The 19,243-nt window shown below is 41.1% G+C and overlaps 1 protein-coding gene across 2 annotated transcripts; it reads left to right on the top strand.

Annotated features, from left to right (window-relative positions):
- Positions 1–2,347: 2,347 nt before the first annotated feature.
- On the top strand, positions 2,348–5,380 carry LOC141656250 (uncharacterized). 2 transcript variants are annotated; one of them, XM_074463077.1, is made up of 4 exons: positions 2,348–2,800; positions 3,429–3,521; positions 3,864–4,777; positions 5,070–5,380. In XM_074463077.1, the coding sequence occupies exons 2-4, from the start codon at positions 3,449–3,451 to the stop codon at positions 5,097–5,099; spliced, it is 1,017 nt and encodes a 338-aa protein (XP_074319178.1). In that variant the 5' UTR covers positions 2,348–2,800; positions 3,429–3,448; the 3' UTR covers positions 5,100–5,380. The 2 variants fall into 2 exon arrangements, with proteins under 2 accessions (XP_074319178.1, XP_074319177.1); XM_074463076.1 differs by having other exon boundaries at positions 2,348–2,584; positions 2,745–2,800; positions 3,429–4,777; positions 5,070–5,379.
- The last annotated feature ends 13,863 nt before the right edge of the window (positions 5,381–19,243 follow it).

Genomic DNA, 19,243 nt, shown 5'->3' with positions numbered 1-19,243 from the left:
ACCTTAATCGCATAATTAACAAAACCCGAGAAAATTCCCCGTAAAACCGGACACTCGATCGAGTACCCAAGGTACTCGATCGAGTACCCCCTTACTCGATCGAGTACCCCAGCTACTCGATCGAGTACCCAACAGGTCAGAAACTATTTTATTTTGCAACTTACCCTTACTCGACAGAGTAAGGGCTACTCGATAGAGTACCCCAAGACTTATAAATACGGAGTATTACATTACATGCTTTCCGTGATGCTGACTTTGTGGGTGATAAGGATCAATACCTGTCTACAACCGGCTACATTACTTATCTAGGCCGCAATCCCATTTCGTGGTCTTCCAAAAAACAACGAGGTCTTGCTCTATCCACAACTGAGGCTGAATTCCGGGCTATTGCAGCTGTTACAATTGATATTCTATGACTTCGAAATCTACTCACTGAGCTGCGCATTCATGTCACAAAGTCGCCTGCAATTTACTGTGATAATATCTCGGCTACTCTCTACGCCAAAAATCCCGTCTTTCATTCTCGTATGAAGCATATGGCTCTTTCCTTTCACTTTGTTCGAGAACAACTTAAGCTTGGCCACATTCGCATACAACACGTAGCAAGCAAGGATCAACTGGCCGATGCTCTCACTAAGCCACTGCCCAAGCCTCGTTTCCATGATCTGCGTGACAAGATTGGACTCCTCTTCCCTACGTCCATCTTGCGGGGGCGTATTAACGATATACCAAGATCTTGTATACTTTCCATATCTTCCTCAAGCAAGACACAATCTGCAACAAATAATTCAAGTGTATAATTGTAATATATTTTTCCATAACTTGTGTTTATAGCTTTCTTGTATATGACTCCATTCTATTAGGTCATTAGTAGTATAAATAGGATGAAATTCATTGTAATTTTATTCATTGAAATACAACCTTCTTATAGTAACTTTGTAATTTTTCGATGCAGTTCTCGACGCAATTTTCATTTTGGCTCGTTTGGAAACAGTCTCTTTGTGTTACTAACACAAGAGTAAGGTTGTGTACATCTGACCACCCACTTACCCCACAATTTGCGAGAGCCATAAATGCACTAGAGTAATGTTGTTGTTGTGTAAAAATTTGGCATGAGAACTACACGAAGTTGATGAGAACTTAATATCGATCCACTAATTAGAAATTTGGATCTCTAATTCAGTAAACAATAAATTTGGATCTCTAAGGCCCTGTTTTTTCGGACTTAATTTCAGTTATAATAAGTTCAGTTCAGTTCAGTTCAGCTCCATTAAGTTCAGTTCAGTTCAGCCTCATTCAGTTTAGTTCAGTTTATTTCAACATTCATATTATTATTATTCTTATTGATATTCTTATTATTATTATTATTGTTGTTATTGTAGTTGTTATTATTATTATTATTATTATTATTATTATTATTATTATTATTATTATTATTATTATTATTATTATTACTGTATTATATTATTGTATTTACTATTGTTATTACTATTACTATTATATTATTATTATATTTATTATATTACTATATATTTATTAATAATCAATTCGTATTGTTTATATTATTACTATATATTTATTAACAATTCTTTTATAGGACCGTTCTATAGTATATGACTAGCCCAATAGGAGAAAAACCAAACAAAAACATTAATATATTAAGTTTTCGATTTTATTTTGATAAATTTATAATTTATAATGAAAACTAAAATAGTTAATTATGTGGGTTATTAAATTAAAATATTAGGTTACTAAAATAAAAATATTACTCCCTCCTATTCTATATTTTCTTTCCTATTTCCTAAAACGGTTTATTCATGTTTTCTTTTCCTTTCCCATTTTGGAAACATTTTTTCTTATTTTATTTATTTCTCTCTCCTATCACCAAACTCACTCAACTCTTTTACTCATATTTTATTATTTTGGAGGGCATATTTTTTTAAGTAATTTTGTTGGGCTTATGCTATTGAGTTACTCTTACCTAAATATAGGTCTCATAAAACAAGTTGTGTTTTTTATTAGTTTTTACCTTGAGTTTCTTCAAAAGAAGTACTCAGAGAGGGGATTGTCGTTGACTGATCGGAGGTAGTGAACGACAAAATGAAAGTGGTGATTAGGGATGGCAGTGTATAAGGGACCCGACCCAGACCCTTTGCGTCGGACCCTAATGGGTCGTGTTTGTCTCTTAATTTTTGAGACCCGAACGGGTATGGGTCGGGTATGAGTGTTAATAAAACATTTCGGGCCCAGGTTTAATTTATGGGACCCGAACCCGTAATTTAAAAAAAAAAAAAAAAAAAAAAAGGAAAACTTAAAACAACAAAACAAACACCCGCCGTTCCTTAATTCTTTCACAAATAAACCCCCAATTCTTTCCTTCAACTAATAACTCTTGCGTAACACAATAAGATAAAACTCGTCAATTATTTATTCCAATTTGCCTAAGAATTTGAGTGAAATTGATAGTTATAATCAAGCCCTAAGGATTAAAACAGTAAATATAAATCCAGTGTGGAAGCATTACTGCTCGAATTTTGCTTTGATTGTTGTCTGAAGACTTGCTTTCTGATTATTATTATTATAGGTGCAAGCTGGCTGCTTTTCGATTGGTCTTTCTTAAGACGGTTATATCCGTCTTAAACCCTAAATAAGTGGATGGGACAATAATTTCTCATTGACATTCCCCTTTTTTTTCATCCATTTATTCGTATCCGTATTAAATAAGAATTTGTATGTTCCTATAGGTGTGCAATTTACCATTCAACTTGGTTTTAATCCGGCTGATTTTGCTCATAGGCAGGTAAATTCTTTTGGTGAATTATATATACAGTCTTTTCTTTATTTCCCATGTCTCCTTTTGATTGTGAATTATGTATCAGTAACTGTGCAATTAGTATACAATTACGAATATGAGGCAACAAATCGACAAATAATACCCGTTTTAATCTTAAGATTGATATACCCGGTAAGATATTCCCTTACACACCCGTCTTAAACAAGAATTTAAGATTGATATACGCTGTAAGATATTCCCTTATACACTCGTCTTAAACAAGAATTTAAGATTGATATACGCTGTAAGATATTCCCTTACACACCCGTCTTAAACAAGAATTTGTGAGAAAATATAGTCTGGCTTTCAAATAGCATTCTTCCTATTGAAGTACACTATGATAGAAGAAGTGCTAATAATTGATGCATTTCAGTTGCAGAGTAGCAAAAAAAAAAAAGGATGGAATTTCATGTTGTATAGAAATAATTTGCGATTGTTTAGATTCGAGCCAACCATTCGACTTATGTGAGTAGGGAACTAGCTGTTTGACTGGATTTTTAAAATTTAGAATTCAGATTCAGATACTTGTCACCCCCGTCGGCCTATTTAGTTCAAATTTTACATTTTTATTTGACTGTAAAGTATGATTTTGCAGCCGGAGGTCTTGGACCAATAATGGTGACCATTAATGGTGAAGAATGCTCCCTAATAACCTGTTGTCGCCAACGAGAAAGCCGGCAACAAAGTCGTAAGTATGTACCTGAAGAAATATGGCTAGAGATTTTTTCAAGATTGCCTTTCAAGTCTCTTTTCATAAGTCGATGTGTGTGTAAGTCGTGGAGAAACATTATCTTCACCCTGGAAAATATAATCGACACCGACCCTATGTATATTCCCGTGTGTGGTCTCTTTCTTGCATGCCTTGAACCAATAAAAAAGCGCTCTTTTAGCTACATTTGTTTGAGGACCAAGACGTGTTCTATCACACACTTCGACTCTCCCGAAAATAATTTATATTATTCCAGTGGCTTTGAAAGTGGTTTGCTGTCTGACTTATCATTCGACTTTTCAATAATATACAATTTCACAGATCATGCTCGTGATTCGCGGTTTGTTTCATTCATTCCGGCCGGTGGTTTGATTGTGGTAGCTCTTGATGATTACAATTGGGAAGTGCATAATCCAACCACCAAGCAAATCTATGTTGTGCCAACGTCTCCAAGGACGGCAAAACATGGTTTTGAATGCCGTAATGGCTGGGAATTGCCTGGTCACGTCATCAAACTCCCTTCCCGTCTCACTGAACAAAGGTGTGGCTTTATTTTTGTCATATTCTGTACCCAATTGAGGATCATGGAAGTCTACTATTCGACGACTCGAATGTGGAGAAAATATGATTTGACGCTGGACGCTGAAGTTATGACGTCAGGACACTACTGGCATACATTTAATTATGCAGTTTGTAATGAATGTGGAGTTTTGTGTTTATATGTGTTGACAAATAAGGGCCTTGGTGTAGCAGTGAAATTCGAGGGCTCCATGAATTATGTCATGAATCAATACTGTTTTCCTTTGCCTGAAGCCTTAGTTGGAAATTACGTAAGTCCGTCCAAAATTTGGGGGTGTGCTAACAGCCTTTATCTCTCCTACTACAACGATACCGGACTTTGGATCTGGAAAGCGGGTTGCACCCAAATTGATGCGTGGGTGTGGGTCCCTATGCTTGAAATCAACCCTGTGAGACAATGGTGCAAGCCAGTAGCCCGTGAACATCTATCCAAAGTGGTCCTTAATACAAGGGCTCGTGTAATGGTGTTCGCATGCCACCCAGATGTTCCTGTTATGTACCTTCTGGTCAAATCCTCAATATTTGCATACAATTTAAATACGGACACCCTTGACATGATTTGTGGTGTAAAAGATGAAGGTGTTGAGCATATAAACTTTCTTTATTGTGCTGTTGCTTTTAAGCCGTTCCTGAACTTTATGGATGCTGGTGAAGAGGTAATTGGGCATGTCATGTCGCAACTCCAGTCCTTGCTTTGATATTTAGTTGTCATTTTCTAATGGTTTATAATTTATTTACAATTTCTAATATCATTCATATGTGATCTGAGTTGATTTTTCATTAAATTTTTACTGAATTGATATTGGTTTTCTTTCGCTTCCAGTACCAATATAATAAGCATAAGTATAAGGCTCTGCACTGCATCGTGTGTTAAGATGTCTTCAACTCTTGGTGAAATAATATAAGCTTCTTGTATGATTGAACTTAAGTTGGTCTTGCTCTTTGCAGTTGCTGAGCAATGGATGCGAGTACCGCTGAGACTTAAAAGAAGTTGGGCAAAGCAAATAGAGGACCTCACAATTAGGGGAGGAGTCTGTTTATCTTTTAGTTTGAGCCACTCATTTTCTGTTCTAGTAGTTTCATTGCCTGACTTGTTTATTTTTGCTGTGTATTGAAGTAATTAAGATTGATTTCCATTTCCATTTAGTATTAGTATTCTATTTATAGATACAAAGTTTGAAATGGGAATATTTTTGCTGTGTACCAAAGTAATTAAGATTGATCTTTCCACCTTACTAAAAAGTGCATCCTCTGTTGGTCTAAGGTATTCATTCAGTTTTCTTAGTTGTAACTATTAACGATATATCAAGATCTTCTATACTTTCCATATCTTCCTCAAGCAAGACACAATCTGCAACAAATAATTCAAGTGTATAATTGTAATATATTTTTCCATAACTTGTGTTTATAGCCTTCTTGTATATGACTCCATCTATTAGGTCATTAGTAGTATAAATAGGATGAAACTCATTGTAATTTTATTCATTGAAATACAACCTTCTTATATAGTAGGGTTATTTAATAGGAATACTCCAAACTATTGGACTGCTTCTCAAAATACTACAAACTCTATTTTAACTACCAATATACCTAACTTTTACCCTATTTCTCTTTTATTAGAACAGGTGGAAGGGCTACCTGCTAAACCGGTTTCTTTCTCTTTGTTAGTACACTTTTACTATTATCATACACAAATTATTCCAGTAAACCCATTAATCTCTCTTTTTTCCTCCAAAACCCCATTGAACCTCCAAAAAAACGCCATTGATTTTGTATATAAAAAATGTGCAGACCAAATTCAAACCCATTTCAATCATATGCCTAAAATTTTAAACCACTCTTCAATTCACTCATAACCCAATCATTTTAATTTTAGTAAGACAACGACCAACGAAGATACCCAAAGCACGATATTTGGGCTGTACCAATGCTGGAAGACCATACCGAAATCGACTACAACAATCACGTTCCCAAAATGGCAAGAAAATATTGCCGAGAAAATGCAATAACAATTCAATTAGTTGGGTGTAAGGTAAGGTATAAGGCAGTAGGATTTCCGGAGATATCGAACACGGAGTTTGAGGAAGTTGAATCGGGTACGGGTCAGTGTAAATGGAGGAGTGTTGTGACTGGAGGCGGGTTTAATTTGAAGGGAGGAAAGACAGCGGGTCTGAGGAAGTGGAATCGGGTATGGGTGGTGGTGGAAGCGGGTTTTATGTAGCTAGCTACGGATCGGTTATTGTGATGGGTCAGTGTGAAGAGATTTGGTTGGGACGTGGGAGTGATTGTGAGGATTGTGTGAAGATGAATAATGAGTAATGACCTCTTAATCTTCGGAAGAATGGAGAAAATAATGAACCGCTGTAATGGAATAGTAGGAAAAAAATTTGCAGGTTAAATGTTAAGAGGGAAGAAGATGAAGATAGAGTTTTATAATGAGAAAGGTGGGATCGCTTTACCTTTTACCTGGTGCAATAGGTTACCAAATGACCAATTCTATTAAAAGAGAAGGGGTGCAAAAGTTGGGTATATTGATAGTTAAAATAGAGTTTGTAGTATTTTGAGAAGTACACTAATAGTTTGGAGTATTCTTATTAAATAATCCTATATAGTATCCAAGAGCTCACATCGATCCGCCAAAACTCACCTCCAACCCCGCCGTTCCATCTACAAACGCCACACCAAAATTCAATTTAAACCTACTGCAACCATGACTAACACCATCGACACCACCATCTCCAACCCTCACGAAACCACCACTCCACTCACCTCTCTCAATCTCAACCATTGTGTGAAACTCACTCCCATGAACTACACCTCGTGGCACTTCCAACTAACCCATATCCTCTTTGGATATAGCCTACTCAGGTTCCTAGACGGTTCCCACCCATCTCCATCACCAACCATTGTAGGTGATGACAAAGTAGAAAAACCCAACCCGTCTTATTTCACTTGGCTTAAACAAGACGGCCTCATACTCGGTGCTCTTATGGGAACCTTGTCCTCGGCTGTTCAAGCCTTAATTGTCCGGGGAAAAACCTCGAAAGAGGCCTGGGACATACTCGCGCAAACCTACGCAAACCCTTCGCGTGCGCACATATTACAACTTAAAGATCGTCTTGAATCGATTGTCAAAACCACTGACCAATCAATAACCGATTATATGAACTCCATTAAAGCCATCATCGACCAACTTGCTTTAATGGGTAAAGTTCTTGACCCGGAAGATATTGTATTCAAGGTTTTAAAAGGCCTTGATTACAAGCTCTACAAACCCGTCATGGATACCGTTCGTGCTCGAGACAATCTTATCACATTCGAAGCACTCCATGAAAAATTACTACAACATGAATTACTTATCAAGCAACAACAACCCGAAACCGAAATTTTTAACCCCTCTGCCAGTCCCGCATATCGCCAAAACCGTGACTATGGCAACCAACGAAACACCACCAATTACTATCAACACAACCGTGCACCTAACCCTACCACCACACACCCCTACCACACCAACCAGCAGCAACCCGTAAGCAATCCTAACCCACGGCCATTCAAGGGTCGTTGCCAGTGGTGTAGGCAAACGGGACATGTGATTTCTGAGTGTCCCTTCTTCCGCAAATTGTTTCCAAATATCGTGTTCCCTGCCCCCACCAAGTCGACAACCACCACCGCAGGCTCACACCGTCTCCACCGGACCCATACCCAACCCAAATTACCTTCTTGACAGTGGGGCATCACACCACGTAACTCATGACCTCGACACCCTTGCCCTTCACACCCCTTACTTCGGTCAAGATGACCTCATTATTGATGATGGATCCGCTCTCGACATTGCCAATATAGGTAATTTCACTCTCAATTCTCTAAAACTAAATAACGTTTTACATGTTCCGAAAATCTCGCGTAATATTTTGTCAATTTCGAAATTGTGTAAAGATAATAATGCATTTGTTATATTCTCATCCGATTCTTTTATTATTAAGGACATGTTGACGGGAGCACCAATCCACCAGGGCCGAGCTAGACACGGCATCTACGAGTTGAGCACGCACCAACCGACTGCAAGTTTTATGAAGAAAAGCTCAACTCCTTTATCATGGCATCATCGTTTAGGACACCAAACCTTCGATGTAATGCAAATTATCAATAAAAATTTACCTATTAAGTTATCTAATTTCTCGTCTTGTGAATCATGTCAAATTAGTAAAAGCAAGAAACAACCATTCGGAACATCAACCTTCAAAACCAACGCACCACTCGAACTTATTTTTTCGGATTTATGGACAAGCCCAGTTTATTCTCGTGAACATTACAAATATTACGTAATTTTTGTTGACCACTTTAGCAAATATATTTGGTTATTTCCACTAAAACGAAAATCAGAAATCCAACAAGTTTTTTTACGATTTAAAGCACTTGTAGAAATTTTTTTTCAAAAACCAATAAGACAATTCTTTTCCGACAATGGTGGAGAATTTCAGAAAATGATACCCACCTTGCTCGACAATGGCATAAGCCACTTTACCACCCCGCCTCACACTCCCGAACATAATGGATATTCTGAACGACGACACCGTCACATAGTTGAAACCGGACTAGCCTTGCTTGCCCACGCTAAGCTGCCTACCACGTTTTGGCCTTACGCGTTTAGCACGGCCACATACCTCATTAATAGACTACCCACAACTACATTACAAGGACAAACTCCGTACTATAAATTGCATAACAAATTACCGGTATATACAAAATTACACAACTTTGGATGTCTTTGCTATCCATGGCTAAGACCATATACAAACAATAAACTTGAGTATCGTTCTATTCCTTGCATCTTCGTTGGCTACTCTTCCACTCAAAGTGCGTTTCACTGCCTCGATCCCAAAACCAATAGATTATACACCTCGCGACATGTTAAATTTGTTGAAGATGATTTTTCATACTCTCGACTACACACCACAACCTCGTCACCAAGTGACAATACATACCCTGATGAGTGGTGTCCTCCTATGCACACCATTTTGCCCGCTGCCACCTCACCCACCCCAAACCACGCCTCAACCACCACCTCGACAACTACACCTATTCCTCGCTCTCGCCACCCAATCACAAATGTATATACTCTACGACAAACCTCCTTGACTAATCCCATAACCACACATTCTTCCACACCCTCTTCAAATAATGTTAGCCCATCCACTACAACCCCATCCTCGTCCTCTGCCAGTCACGAAAACAGCCAGCCATAACCCTCTACACAACAAAAAGTTGTAACCCGTATGGCCAATAACATACGAAAACCAAATCCACGCTATGCCAACCTTGCCCTTACTTCCGCCTCATCACACTCGCTACCCACAACTGTAAAACAAGCTCTTGTTTCCACTCAATGACGTGCAGCTATGCAAGACGAATTTCGTGCCCTTGAACGGAATCAAACATGGACATTAGTCCCTAAACAACCATCTCACAATGTAATTGGATGTAAATGGGTCTATCGAATTAAATACAACCCCGATGGCTCACTAAAACAACATAAAGCACGCCTCGTTGCAAAAGGTTTTCATCAACGACCAGGATTGGACTATACCGAGACATTTAGCCCAGTCGTCAAACCCGTTACCGTTCGACTAATTCTTTCCTTAGCCGTCACCCAATCCTGGCCATTACGACAGCTTGATGTCAATAATGCCTTCTTACAAGGCACTCTGACAGACGATGTCTACATGGCACAACCACAAGGCTTTGTCGATGAATCAAAGCCAACCTATGTATGCAAACTAAACAAGGCGATTTATGGCTTCAAACAAGCTCCACGAGCTTAGCACACCGAGCTTAAATCGTATCTAATTACCTATGGTTTCAAACAATCTATCTCAGACTCTTCCCTATTTATTTTTAAAACCAATAACATTCGTATATACATGCTTGTCTATGTTGACGATATAATCGTTACAGGACCAACCCACCAACATTTACAATCTTTTATCAACCAACTAGCAAAACGATTTTCCATTAAAGACCTTGGACCACTCTCATACTTTCTAGGTGTTGAAGTCATACCAAATTCACTTGGCCTTCATCTAAACCAATCGAAATATATTTATGACCTACTCCTAAAGTACAATATGTCAAATGCAAAACCGTGAAGATGATAAACCCCTTCACGATCATTCGAACTATCGTGCTATTGTCGGTAGTCTTCAGTATTTATCACATACTCGACCAGATATTGCCTTTACCACAAATCGACTCGCACAATTTCTGCATCATCCTACCGCAACTCACTGGTCTGCTCTCAAGCGATTACTTCGATATCTCCAGGGCACTCAAACCTTCGGCATCCAACTCTATCGGGAATCTCCTTTGTGCTTACATGTAACACCCCCATACTCCAAGTGCCTTACCAGGACCACTCAGGTATGAAGACATTACCATCTCGGTTACCCGAGGCAATGATAATCAAACAACAATAAAGAAACAATGTTTATTATAAATAATTTAGTGAATAGATACAATCCTCAAACCAAACCAAAAGTACGATACATGATTCCAAACTAACTGTCTAACTGAAATGTAAATAAACTAAAGGCTACAGCGGAAGACTCTTATCATCATGTCGTGGCATCCCAACTATCCCAAAGACTCATCTCAATACTCGCTCAATATCTCGCTCACCATCCCCGAATGGATCACCGCAGTTTACAAAACAACACGGGTCGACTAATCACACAATCAATATAGATAACAATAATAAGATAAAGCATAATTTGAAATCACACACACACACACACCACCAATTCCCATCATCTCAATCCCGACCGTCCACCTGGACCCGCCACGCGATGGGGGACCGCAGCCGTACCCACCAAATCCCCGCTCCACATAGTGAGCGATAACCCTGTCCATTAATGTGCACATCCCCTTCCGTGGCGGGTTCCACGAAGGGCGAAACTAGGGCGTGAAGTCACTTCCGCAAGTGACCCCACTCGGTAGAGAACGCATCTCGAGAACCATCAACAAAGCAATCACAACCACAAACACAAGACAATCATTATATCAAACAACCAAATACAAAGACATCACCAATATCACATTATGGGACTAATACTTGAGTAGGAAATCCTACTCGGAAAGCACAACAATGACGGTATCAACAATTTGTATCAAAAAGCCTCTTCTACGAACCCTCCTCCTATCATATAACACATAGAGGCTACACATCACATACTACACATAAAAACCCCCAATCTCTAAATTAGGGTTTAACCAAATCAAGGGAAAAACAATAAAAAGGGTACGTAGATCTTACCCTCAACGCAAGGAACTCAACGATACAAATAACGACAAGAACTGACCGTCTGAACTCCGGGAATTGCTAAGAATGCGATTAGGAAGATGAACTTGTTGCTTTCTCTCTTAAACAGGGTTTTAGGTTTTGTAAAAGTGATTTAAAACAATGACGACGATACTTAAATACCTTAATCGCATAATTAACAAAACCCGAGAAAATTCCCCGTAAAACCGGACACTCGATCGAGTACCCAAGGTACTCGATCGAGTACCCTCCTACTCGATCGAGTACCCTGACTACTCGATCGAGTACCCAACAGTCGAAACTATTTTATTTTGCAACTTACCCTTACTCGACAGAGTAAGGGCTACTCGATAGAGTACCCCAAGACTTATAAATACGGAGTATTACAGTCTTCCCTCCTTAAAAAGGAACTTCGTCCCCGAAATTCAAACCACTACTAAACAAAGGTACTCCCACAACATTCCCGACTCAAAAGCCAAACAAAATACAACATAAGACATGATACTAACCCAACTCATCCCGACAAACATACTGACACTACATATAAAAGGTGTATAAAACTCTTAAAAGCGCTCGCGATCATCTCCTACCCCCTAAAAGAAACAAGGTTACGTCCTCGTAACCATACATACCTGATTAAAAAGGAAAGGGTAACGCTCTTTCATAGCTTCCTCTGGCTCCCATATAGCTTCCTCGGTCTCGTGGTTAGACCACAGGATCTTAAGCAAAACTGTCTCACCACTCCTAGTCTTTCTAACCTTTCGGTCTAGAATGTGCTTAGGCACCTCCAGATATGATAAGGACTCATCTAGCTCTAAGCTCTCTGCCTCCAACACATGTGACGGGTCACTCACATACTTCGCACTGCGATACATGAAACACATTATGCACTCTCTCTAACGCAGCTGGTAAAGCCAGACGATAAGCAACTTCCCCAACTCGCTCTAAGATCTCATAAGGCCCTATAAACTTCTGACTTAGCTTGCCTTTCTTCCCAAATCTCATAACCCCACGCATAGGAGACACTTTCAAAAGAACTTTGTCCCCAACTTGAAACTCTATGTCCCGACGATGTAGATCTGCATAACTCTTTTGTCGATCCTGGGCTGCTCTCATCCGTTCCCTGATCATCTTAATCTGTTCCACCATCTCATGCACCATCTCTGGTCCTAAAACCACTGCCTCAGCACTGTCGTCCCAACAGATTGGACTCCTACATCTCCTCCCATACAAAGCCTCAAACGGTGCCATGCCAATACTGGTGTGATAGCTGTTGTTGTAAGAAAACTCTATCAAGTCCAACCTCTGCTCCCAGCTACCACCAAAATCCATCACACAAGCTCGCAACATATCCTCAAGTGTCTTGATTGTTCTCTCGATCGCCTGTCTGTCGCAGAGGATGAAATCTTTGTACTCATCTTCAAAGTTGTTCCCAACGATTCTCGCAACTCCTTCCAAAACCTCGATATAAACCTCGCATCTCTGTCAGACACTATGTCCTTAGGGACTCCATGTAACTTAAGCACGTTCTTTCGATAGGCCATAGCCAATTGTGCCTTAGTCCATGTATCTTTCATTGGAACAAAGTGAGCTGACTTGGTCAGACGATCCACTATCACCCAAATCATGTTGTTACCTTGTTGACTCTTTCGCAAACCCACAATGAAATCCATGGAAATGGATTCCCACTTCTACTCGTGCACCTCTAAAGATGAATCTTACCTTGCGGTCGTCATTGTTCCCCTTTAACTCTCGGCATGTCAAACAACGGACACAAACTCATTTGTCTCTTTCTTCATCCTGTGCCACCAAAACGTTTTCTTCAAATCCTTGTATAGCTTGTCTCCACCTGGATGAACTGAAAATGGTGTGCAATGCGCTCGCCATGATTGTCTTTTTCAACTCCTCGTCATTAGGAACACACCACCTACCATCAAACCTCAAACTACCATCTGTATGAATAGAAAACCGGGACACTGTCCCTTTCTCTACTCCAGCTCTCCACTCCACTATCTTAGGATCCAAAGCCTACTTATCCCGAATATCATCATAAAACTCCAGATGTACTGTCATATCACCCATGACATCTCCTTTTCGCATCATATGTATCCCAAAGCTCGCTACCTCATCCTCGGCCTCATCAAAGATAAAGCCGTACACAAGGAATGTACACTCTTCCTACTCAAAGCATCAGCAACAACATTGGCCTTCCCTTCATGGTAGATAATCTTCATGTCGTAGTCGCCAATCAGCTCCATCCACCTCCTCTGTCTCATGTTCAACTCCTTCTGCGTGAACATGTACTTGAGACTCTTGTGATCAGAAAATACCTTAAAGATTGCTCCATAAAGGTAATGTCTCCAAATCTTGAGAGCAAACACCACTGCACCCAACTCCAGATCATGAGTAGGGTAGTTCTCCTCATAAGGCTTCAATTGCCTAGAAGCATAGGCAATCACTTTACCATTCCGCATCAACACACATCCAAACCCCATTCTTCGAGGCATCCGTATAAACCTCAAAGTTCTCGCTCCCTTCAGTAATGCTAAGACGGGAGCCGTGGTCAAACGCTCCTTTAATGTTTGGAACGCCGTCTCACAACTCTCATCCCAACGAAACCTGTTCTCTTTCCTCATCAACGCTGTCATCGGTCTAGCTATCTTGGAGAAATCTTTCACGAACCGTCTGTAGTATCCAGCTAAACCCAAGAAACTCCTAACCTCAGCAACATTCTTTGGTGCCTCCCACTTTGTCACTGCCTCAATCTTCGCCGGATCCACAGCTACCCCATCTTTAGAGATTACATGCCCCAGAAAAGCAACTTTGTCTAACCAGAACTCACACTTAGACAGCTTGGCATACAACTCATGATCCCTCAAAGTCTGCAACACGATCCTCAAATGCTCCTCATGTTCCTCCTTAGTCTTAGAGTAGACTAAGATATCGTCGATGAATACCACTACAAACTGGTCCAAAAACTGTCTGAAGATTCTGTTCATCAAATCCATAAACACTGCCGGCGCATTAGACAACCCAAACGGCATCACCACATACTCGTAATGGCCATACCTCGACGTGAAAGCTGTCTTTGGTATGTCCATCTCTCTAATCTTCACCTGATGGTACCCCGACCTCAAATCAATCTTAGAAAAGACTGTTGCACCGCTCAACTGATCAAACAGGTCATCTATCCTTGGCAAAGGATACTTGTTCTTTATCGTCACACGGTTCAGCTCCCTGTAATCTATGCACAGCCTCAAGCTCCCATCTTTCTTCTTCACGAAAAGAACTGGTGCTCCCCAAGGCGATACACTTGGTCTAATGTATCCCTTCTCTATCAAATCATCCAACTGCTTCCTAAGCTCCTCCATCTCCTTAGGACCCATACGGCACGGTGCCTTAGAGATTGGCCCGTCCCCGGCTTCAACTCGACGGTGAAATCTATCTCCCTCTTCGGTGGTAACCCGGAATCTCCTCGGAAAAACATCCGCAAACTCCCCACCACTGGTATCTCATCCACCGCCAGGGCTCTCTATTCGGTCATCTCTCACATGGCACAGGATCAAAGGACATTCCTTCCTTAGATAAGACTTCAAGGTAATAAATTTGTAATCAACTTAACTTTGGGTTTGACTAGAAACCCACGGTAAGACACACTAACACCCTTTGGACATCTTAAGGACACTTTCTTTTGATGACAGTCTATCTTAGCTTTATACTTTCCTAACCAATCCATCCCAACTATCATCTCAAAACCGTTAAAAGGAAACTCTAGCAAGTCTACAGGGAAATCAACTTGCCCAACTATCAAAGATACATCTCTAAACAATCTCCCACATGATACAGACTCACCCGAAGGTATGAAAACTTGCTCACTAACAGACTCATATACTCTCAAACCCAACTGTTTTACATGACTCGAAGACACAAACGACTGAGAAGCCCCCGAATCAAACAAAACAAAGGTAGGAATACCATTAACAAGGAATGTACCGGTGATAACGTGTGCATCCTCCTCAGCTGCCTTCTTCTCCATCATGAATAGCTTGCCATCGGTCTTTGTCCACCTCCTGGGACAAGATCTTGGTGATGCGGTCGGCTTAGCACCCGACCCTTGATTGTTGTTGTTGTTCGTCGGTGTTTTTTGATAAGAATTACCGCCGTTGCGGTTGCCTCCACTCGGTAACTCGACTTCCCGGTTTGGCCATGATCCGGGGTCATTTGCTCGCGAAGCTCTGTGCGTCAGTCTCGAAAAGATCCGGTGCACTCGTGCACTCATGTCTCTTGTGGCCTACACCACCACAACCATAGCAGGTCACTCCCCAACTATTACTCACACTTCCACGGCCACGCCCAAAGGAAGCCCCAAAGACTAAACCGGACCAGGAAGAAAATCCTTTAGATCGATTGTGGTTGCCTTTCTTGTGATTCGATTGGCCACCACCCTCGCTCTCGGACTTCCTCTTCTCACCACCCGACCTCTCCTGAGCCATCTCCACCAACCTCTCCGCTCTCCCGACCCCTCTCATAAACTTCCTTAACATCGTAAGGATCCCCACGGGTAACTTATCCATAATCTTGGTGGTCAACCCCCTCTCAAACCTCAATGCCAAATTCTCCTCACTCAAACCCATGTCCTCAGCATACCTAGACTTCTCATTGAACAGCCTGTAGTACTCAGCCACAGACATCTCAGCGGTCATCTTAAAACCATCAAACTCTTCTCTCAACTTACTCCTCACATGTTCTAAGACAAACTCCTTTCACACCCCCTACGAAACTCCTCCCAAGGTATAGCGGGTAAGCCTTGGTTGGTATACATTTCCTTAGCACTCACCTTCACCTTTGAATCCCACCACTTGCCTTTGCCTCCCTCGGATAGAACGCAGCACTGTTCCACTCTCATCTCATCGGGACAATGAACCAAGTCTAAGATGTTCTCCATCGCTCTCGACCCAACTATCAGCGATTGGGCTCCCAACTCCTTGTACTCTTTCGGGTTAAACCTCGCAATATAGAGGCCGATTTTAGAATGATCAACCTCCTTCTCCTTATTCTTATCCTTGTCCTCATTCACTCTCTTCAGGGTCTCGGTAAGAGCATCCTGGTGCTCTAACATCTTAACGATGTCATCCACGGTCATAAGCTCGGCTCTCGCATACAAAGCGAGTTCTCTTGGCGGCATCTTGAAGCTATATAAGAAAGGGTAAACATAAACACACGTACTAAACCTCAAAACACGAAAACACGCTGCCCAGAACCCACTCGATCGAGTTCCCAAACACACTCGATCGAGTAACGGGCTACTCGATCGAGTGCCCCACGTACTCGATCGAGTACCCAAACTTCAGACTCCAAACGGACCTTCGATCTCTTACCTACTCGATCGAGTATCTAGGCTACTCGATCGAGTGACCCCCTACTCGATCGAATACCCCTAGTTACTCGATCGAGTGCCCCAAAACTCGATTCTGGACTCAAAATCGCCAAAAACCCACCCCATCGAGTCAGTCCCACTCGATCGAGTAACACTAATTCGTAAGAGCTACCCGCATGTTACGTCATATGCTAACATGCTAAAGTTTATAAACCACATTATATCATAATAAGCATACTACGCATCTTTTCTACTATCTAGGAAACCATTTCATCATATTATTAAATGCCACATTGTAAATCATCCAACATGTTATCATTTCATAAACAAATTTCCTCATATCACCATTTTCTTTCACATGCTCAACTTTCTTCTTCAACATCCAACAACTAACACATTCCATCACATTCGTAAACAAGTTAACCAAACACACATACGACTCGACAAACACTTCCCCCATGTTACCGGTTCAAAGTTGTAGGGCGACCCCCGCGACTTTAGGACGTCTCCCAAGCCTTTGCACTAGCTCCCACAACTTTTAACCCGGGTTCATTTTAATTGACTCCCTATGTTCATTAAGTTCATTGGTTACAGGTTTCAGGATCGTCGCTCTGATACCATTTGTAACACTCCCATACTCCAAGTGCCTTACCAGGACCACTCAGGTATGAAGACATTACCATCTCGGTTACCCGAGGCAATGATAATCAAACAACAATAAAGAAACAATTTTTATTATAAATAATTTAGTGAATAGATACAATCCTCAAACCAAACCAAAAGTACGATACATGATTCCAAACTAACTGTCTAACTGAAATGTAAATAAACTAAAGGCTACGCGGAAGACTCCTATCATCATGTCGTGGCATCCCACTATCCCAAGACTCATCTCAATACCGCTCAATATCGCTCACCATCCCCGAATGGATCACCGCAGGTTTACAAAACAACACCGGTCGATACTAATCACACAATCAATATAGATAACAATAATAAGATAAACAGACAATTTGAATCACACACACACACACACACACCACCAATTCCCATCATCTCAATCCCGATCGTCCACTTTGGACAGCCCGCTGCCAGTGGGGGACCGCACCGTACCCACCAAATCCCCGCTCCACATAGTGAGCGATAACCCCGTCCATTAATGTGCACATCCCCTTCCGTGGCGGGTTCCACGAAGGGCGAAACTAGGGCGTGAAGTCACTCCCGCAAGTGACCCCACTCACCCGAGAACGCATCTCGAGAACCATCAACAGCAATCACAACCACAAACACAAGACAATCATTATATCAAACAACCAAATACAAAGACATCACCAATATCCCATTATGGGACTAATACCGAGTAGGAAATCCTACCCGGAAAGCTGTGATCAGACGGTATCAACAATTTTGTATCAAAAAGCCTCTTCTACGAACCCTCCTCCTATCATATAACACATAGAGGCTACACATCACATACTACACATAAAAACCCCAATCTCTAAATTAGGGTTTAACCAAATCAAGGGAAAAACAATAAAAAGGGTACGTAGATCTTACCCTCAACGCAAGGAACTCAACGATACGAATAACGACAAGAACTGACCGTCTGAACTCCGGGAATTGCTAAGAATGCGATTAGGAAGATGAACTTGTTGCTTTCTCTCTTAAACAGGGTTTTAGGTTTTGTAAAAGTGATTTAAAACAATGACGACGATACTTAAATACCTTAATCGCATAATTAACAAAACCCGAGAAAATTCCCCGTAAAACCAGGACACTCGATCGAGTACCCAAGGTACTCGATCGAGTACCTCCTTACTCGATCGAGTACCCCGCCTACTCGATCGAGTACCCAACAGTCAGAAACTATTTTATTTCGCAACTTACCCTTACTCGACAGAGTAAGGGCTACTCGATAGAGTACCCCAAGACTTATAAATACGGAGTATTACATTACATGCTTTCTGTGATGCTGACTTTGTGGGTGATAAGGATCAATACCTGTCTACAACCGGCTACATTACTTATCTAGGCCGCAATCCCATTTCGTGCTCTTCCAAAAAACAACGAGGTCTTGCTCTATCCACAACTGAGGCTGAATTCCGGGCTATTGCAGCTGTTACAATTGATATTCTATGACTTCGAAATCTACTCACTGAGCTGCACATTCATGTCACAAAGTCGCCTGCAATTTACTGTGATAATATCTCGGCTACTCTCTACGCCAAAAATCCCGTCTTTCATTCTCGTATGAAGCATATGGCTCTCTCATTTCACTTTGTTCGAGAACAACTTAAGCTTGGCCACATTCGCATACAACACGTAGCAAGCAAGGATCAACTGGCCGATGCTCTCACTAAGCCACTGCCCAAGCCTCGTTTCCATGATCTGCGTGACAAGATTGGACTCCTCTCCCCTACGTCCATCTTG

Source organism: Silene latifolia, chromosome 5, assembly GCF_048544455.1.
Source record: "Silene latifolia isolate original U9 population chromosome 5, ASM4854445v1, whole genome shotgun sequence".
Classification (NCBI taxonomy): domain Eukaryota; kingdom Viridiplantae; phylum Streptophyta; class Magnoliopsida; order Caryophyllales; family Caryophyllaceae; genus Silene; species Silene latifolia.
The sequence above is the reverse complement of the archived record's forward strand: the minus strand, read 5'-3'. Positions and strand labels throughout refer to the sequence as shown.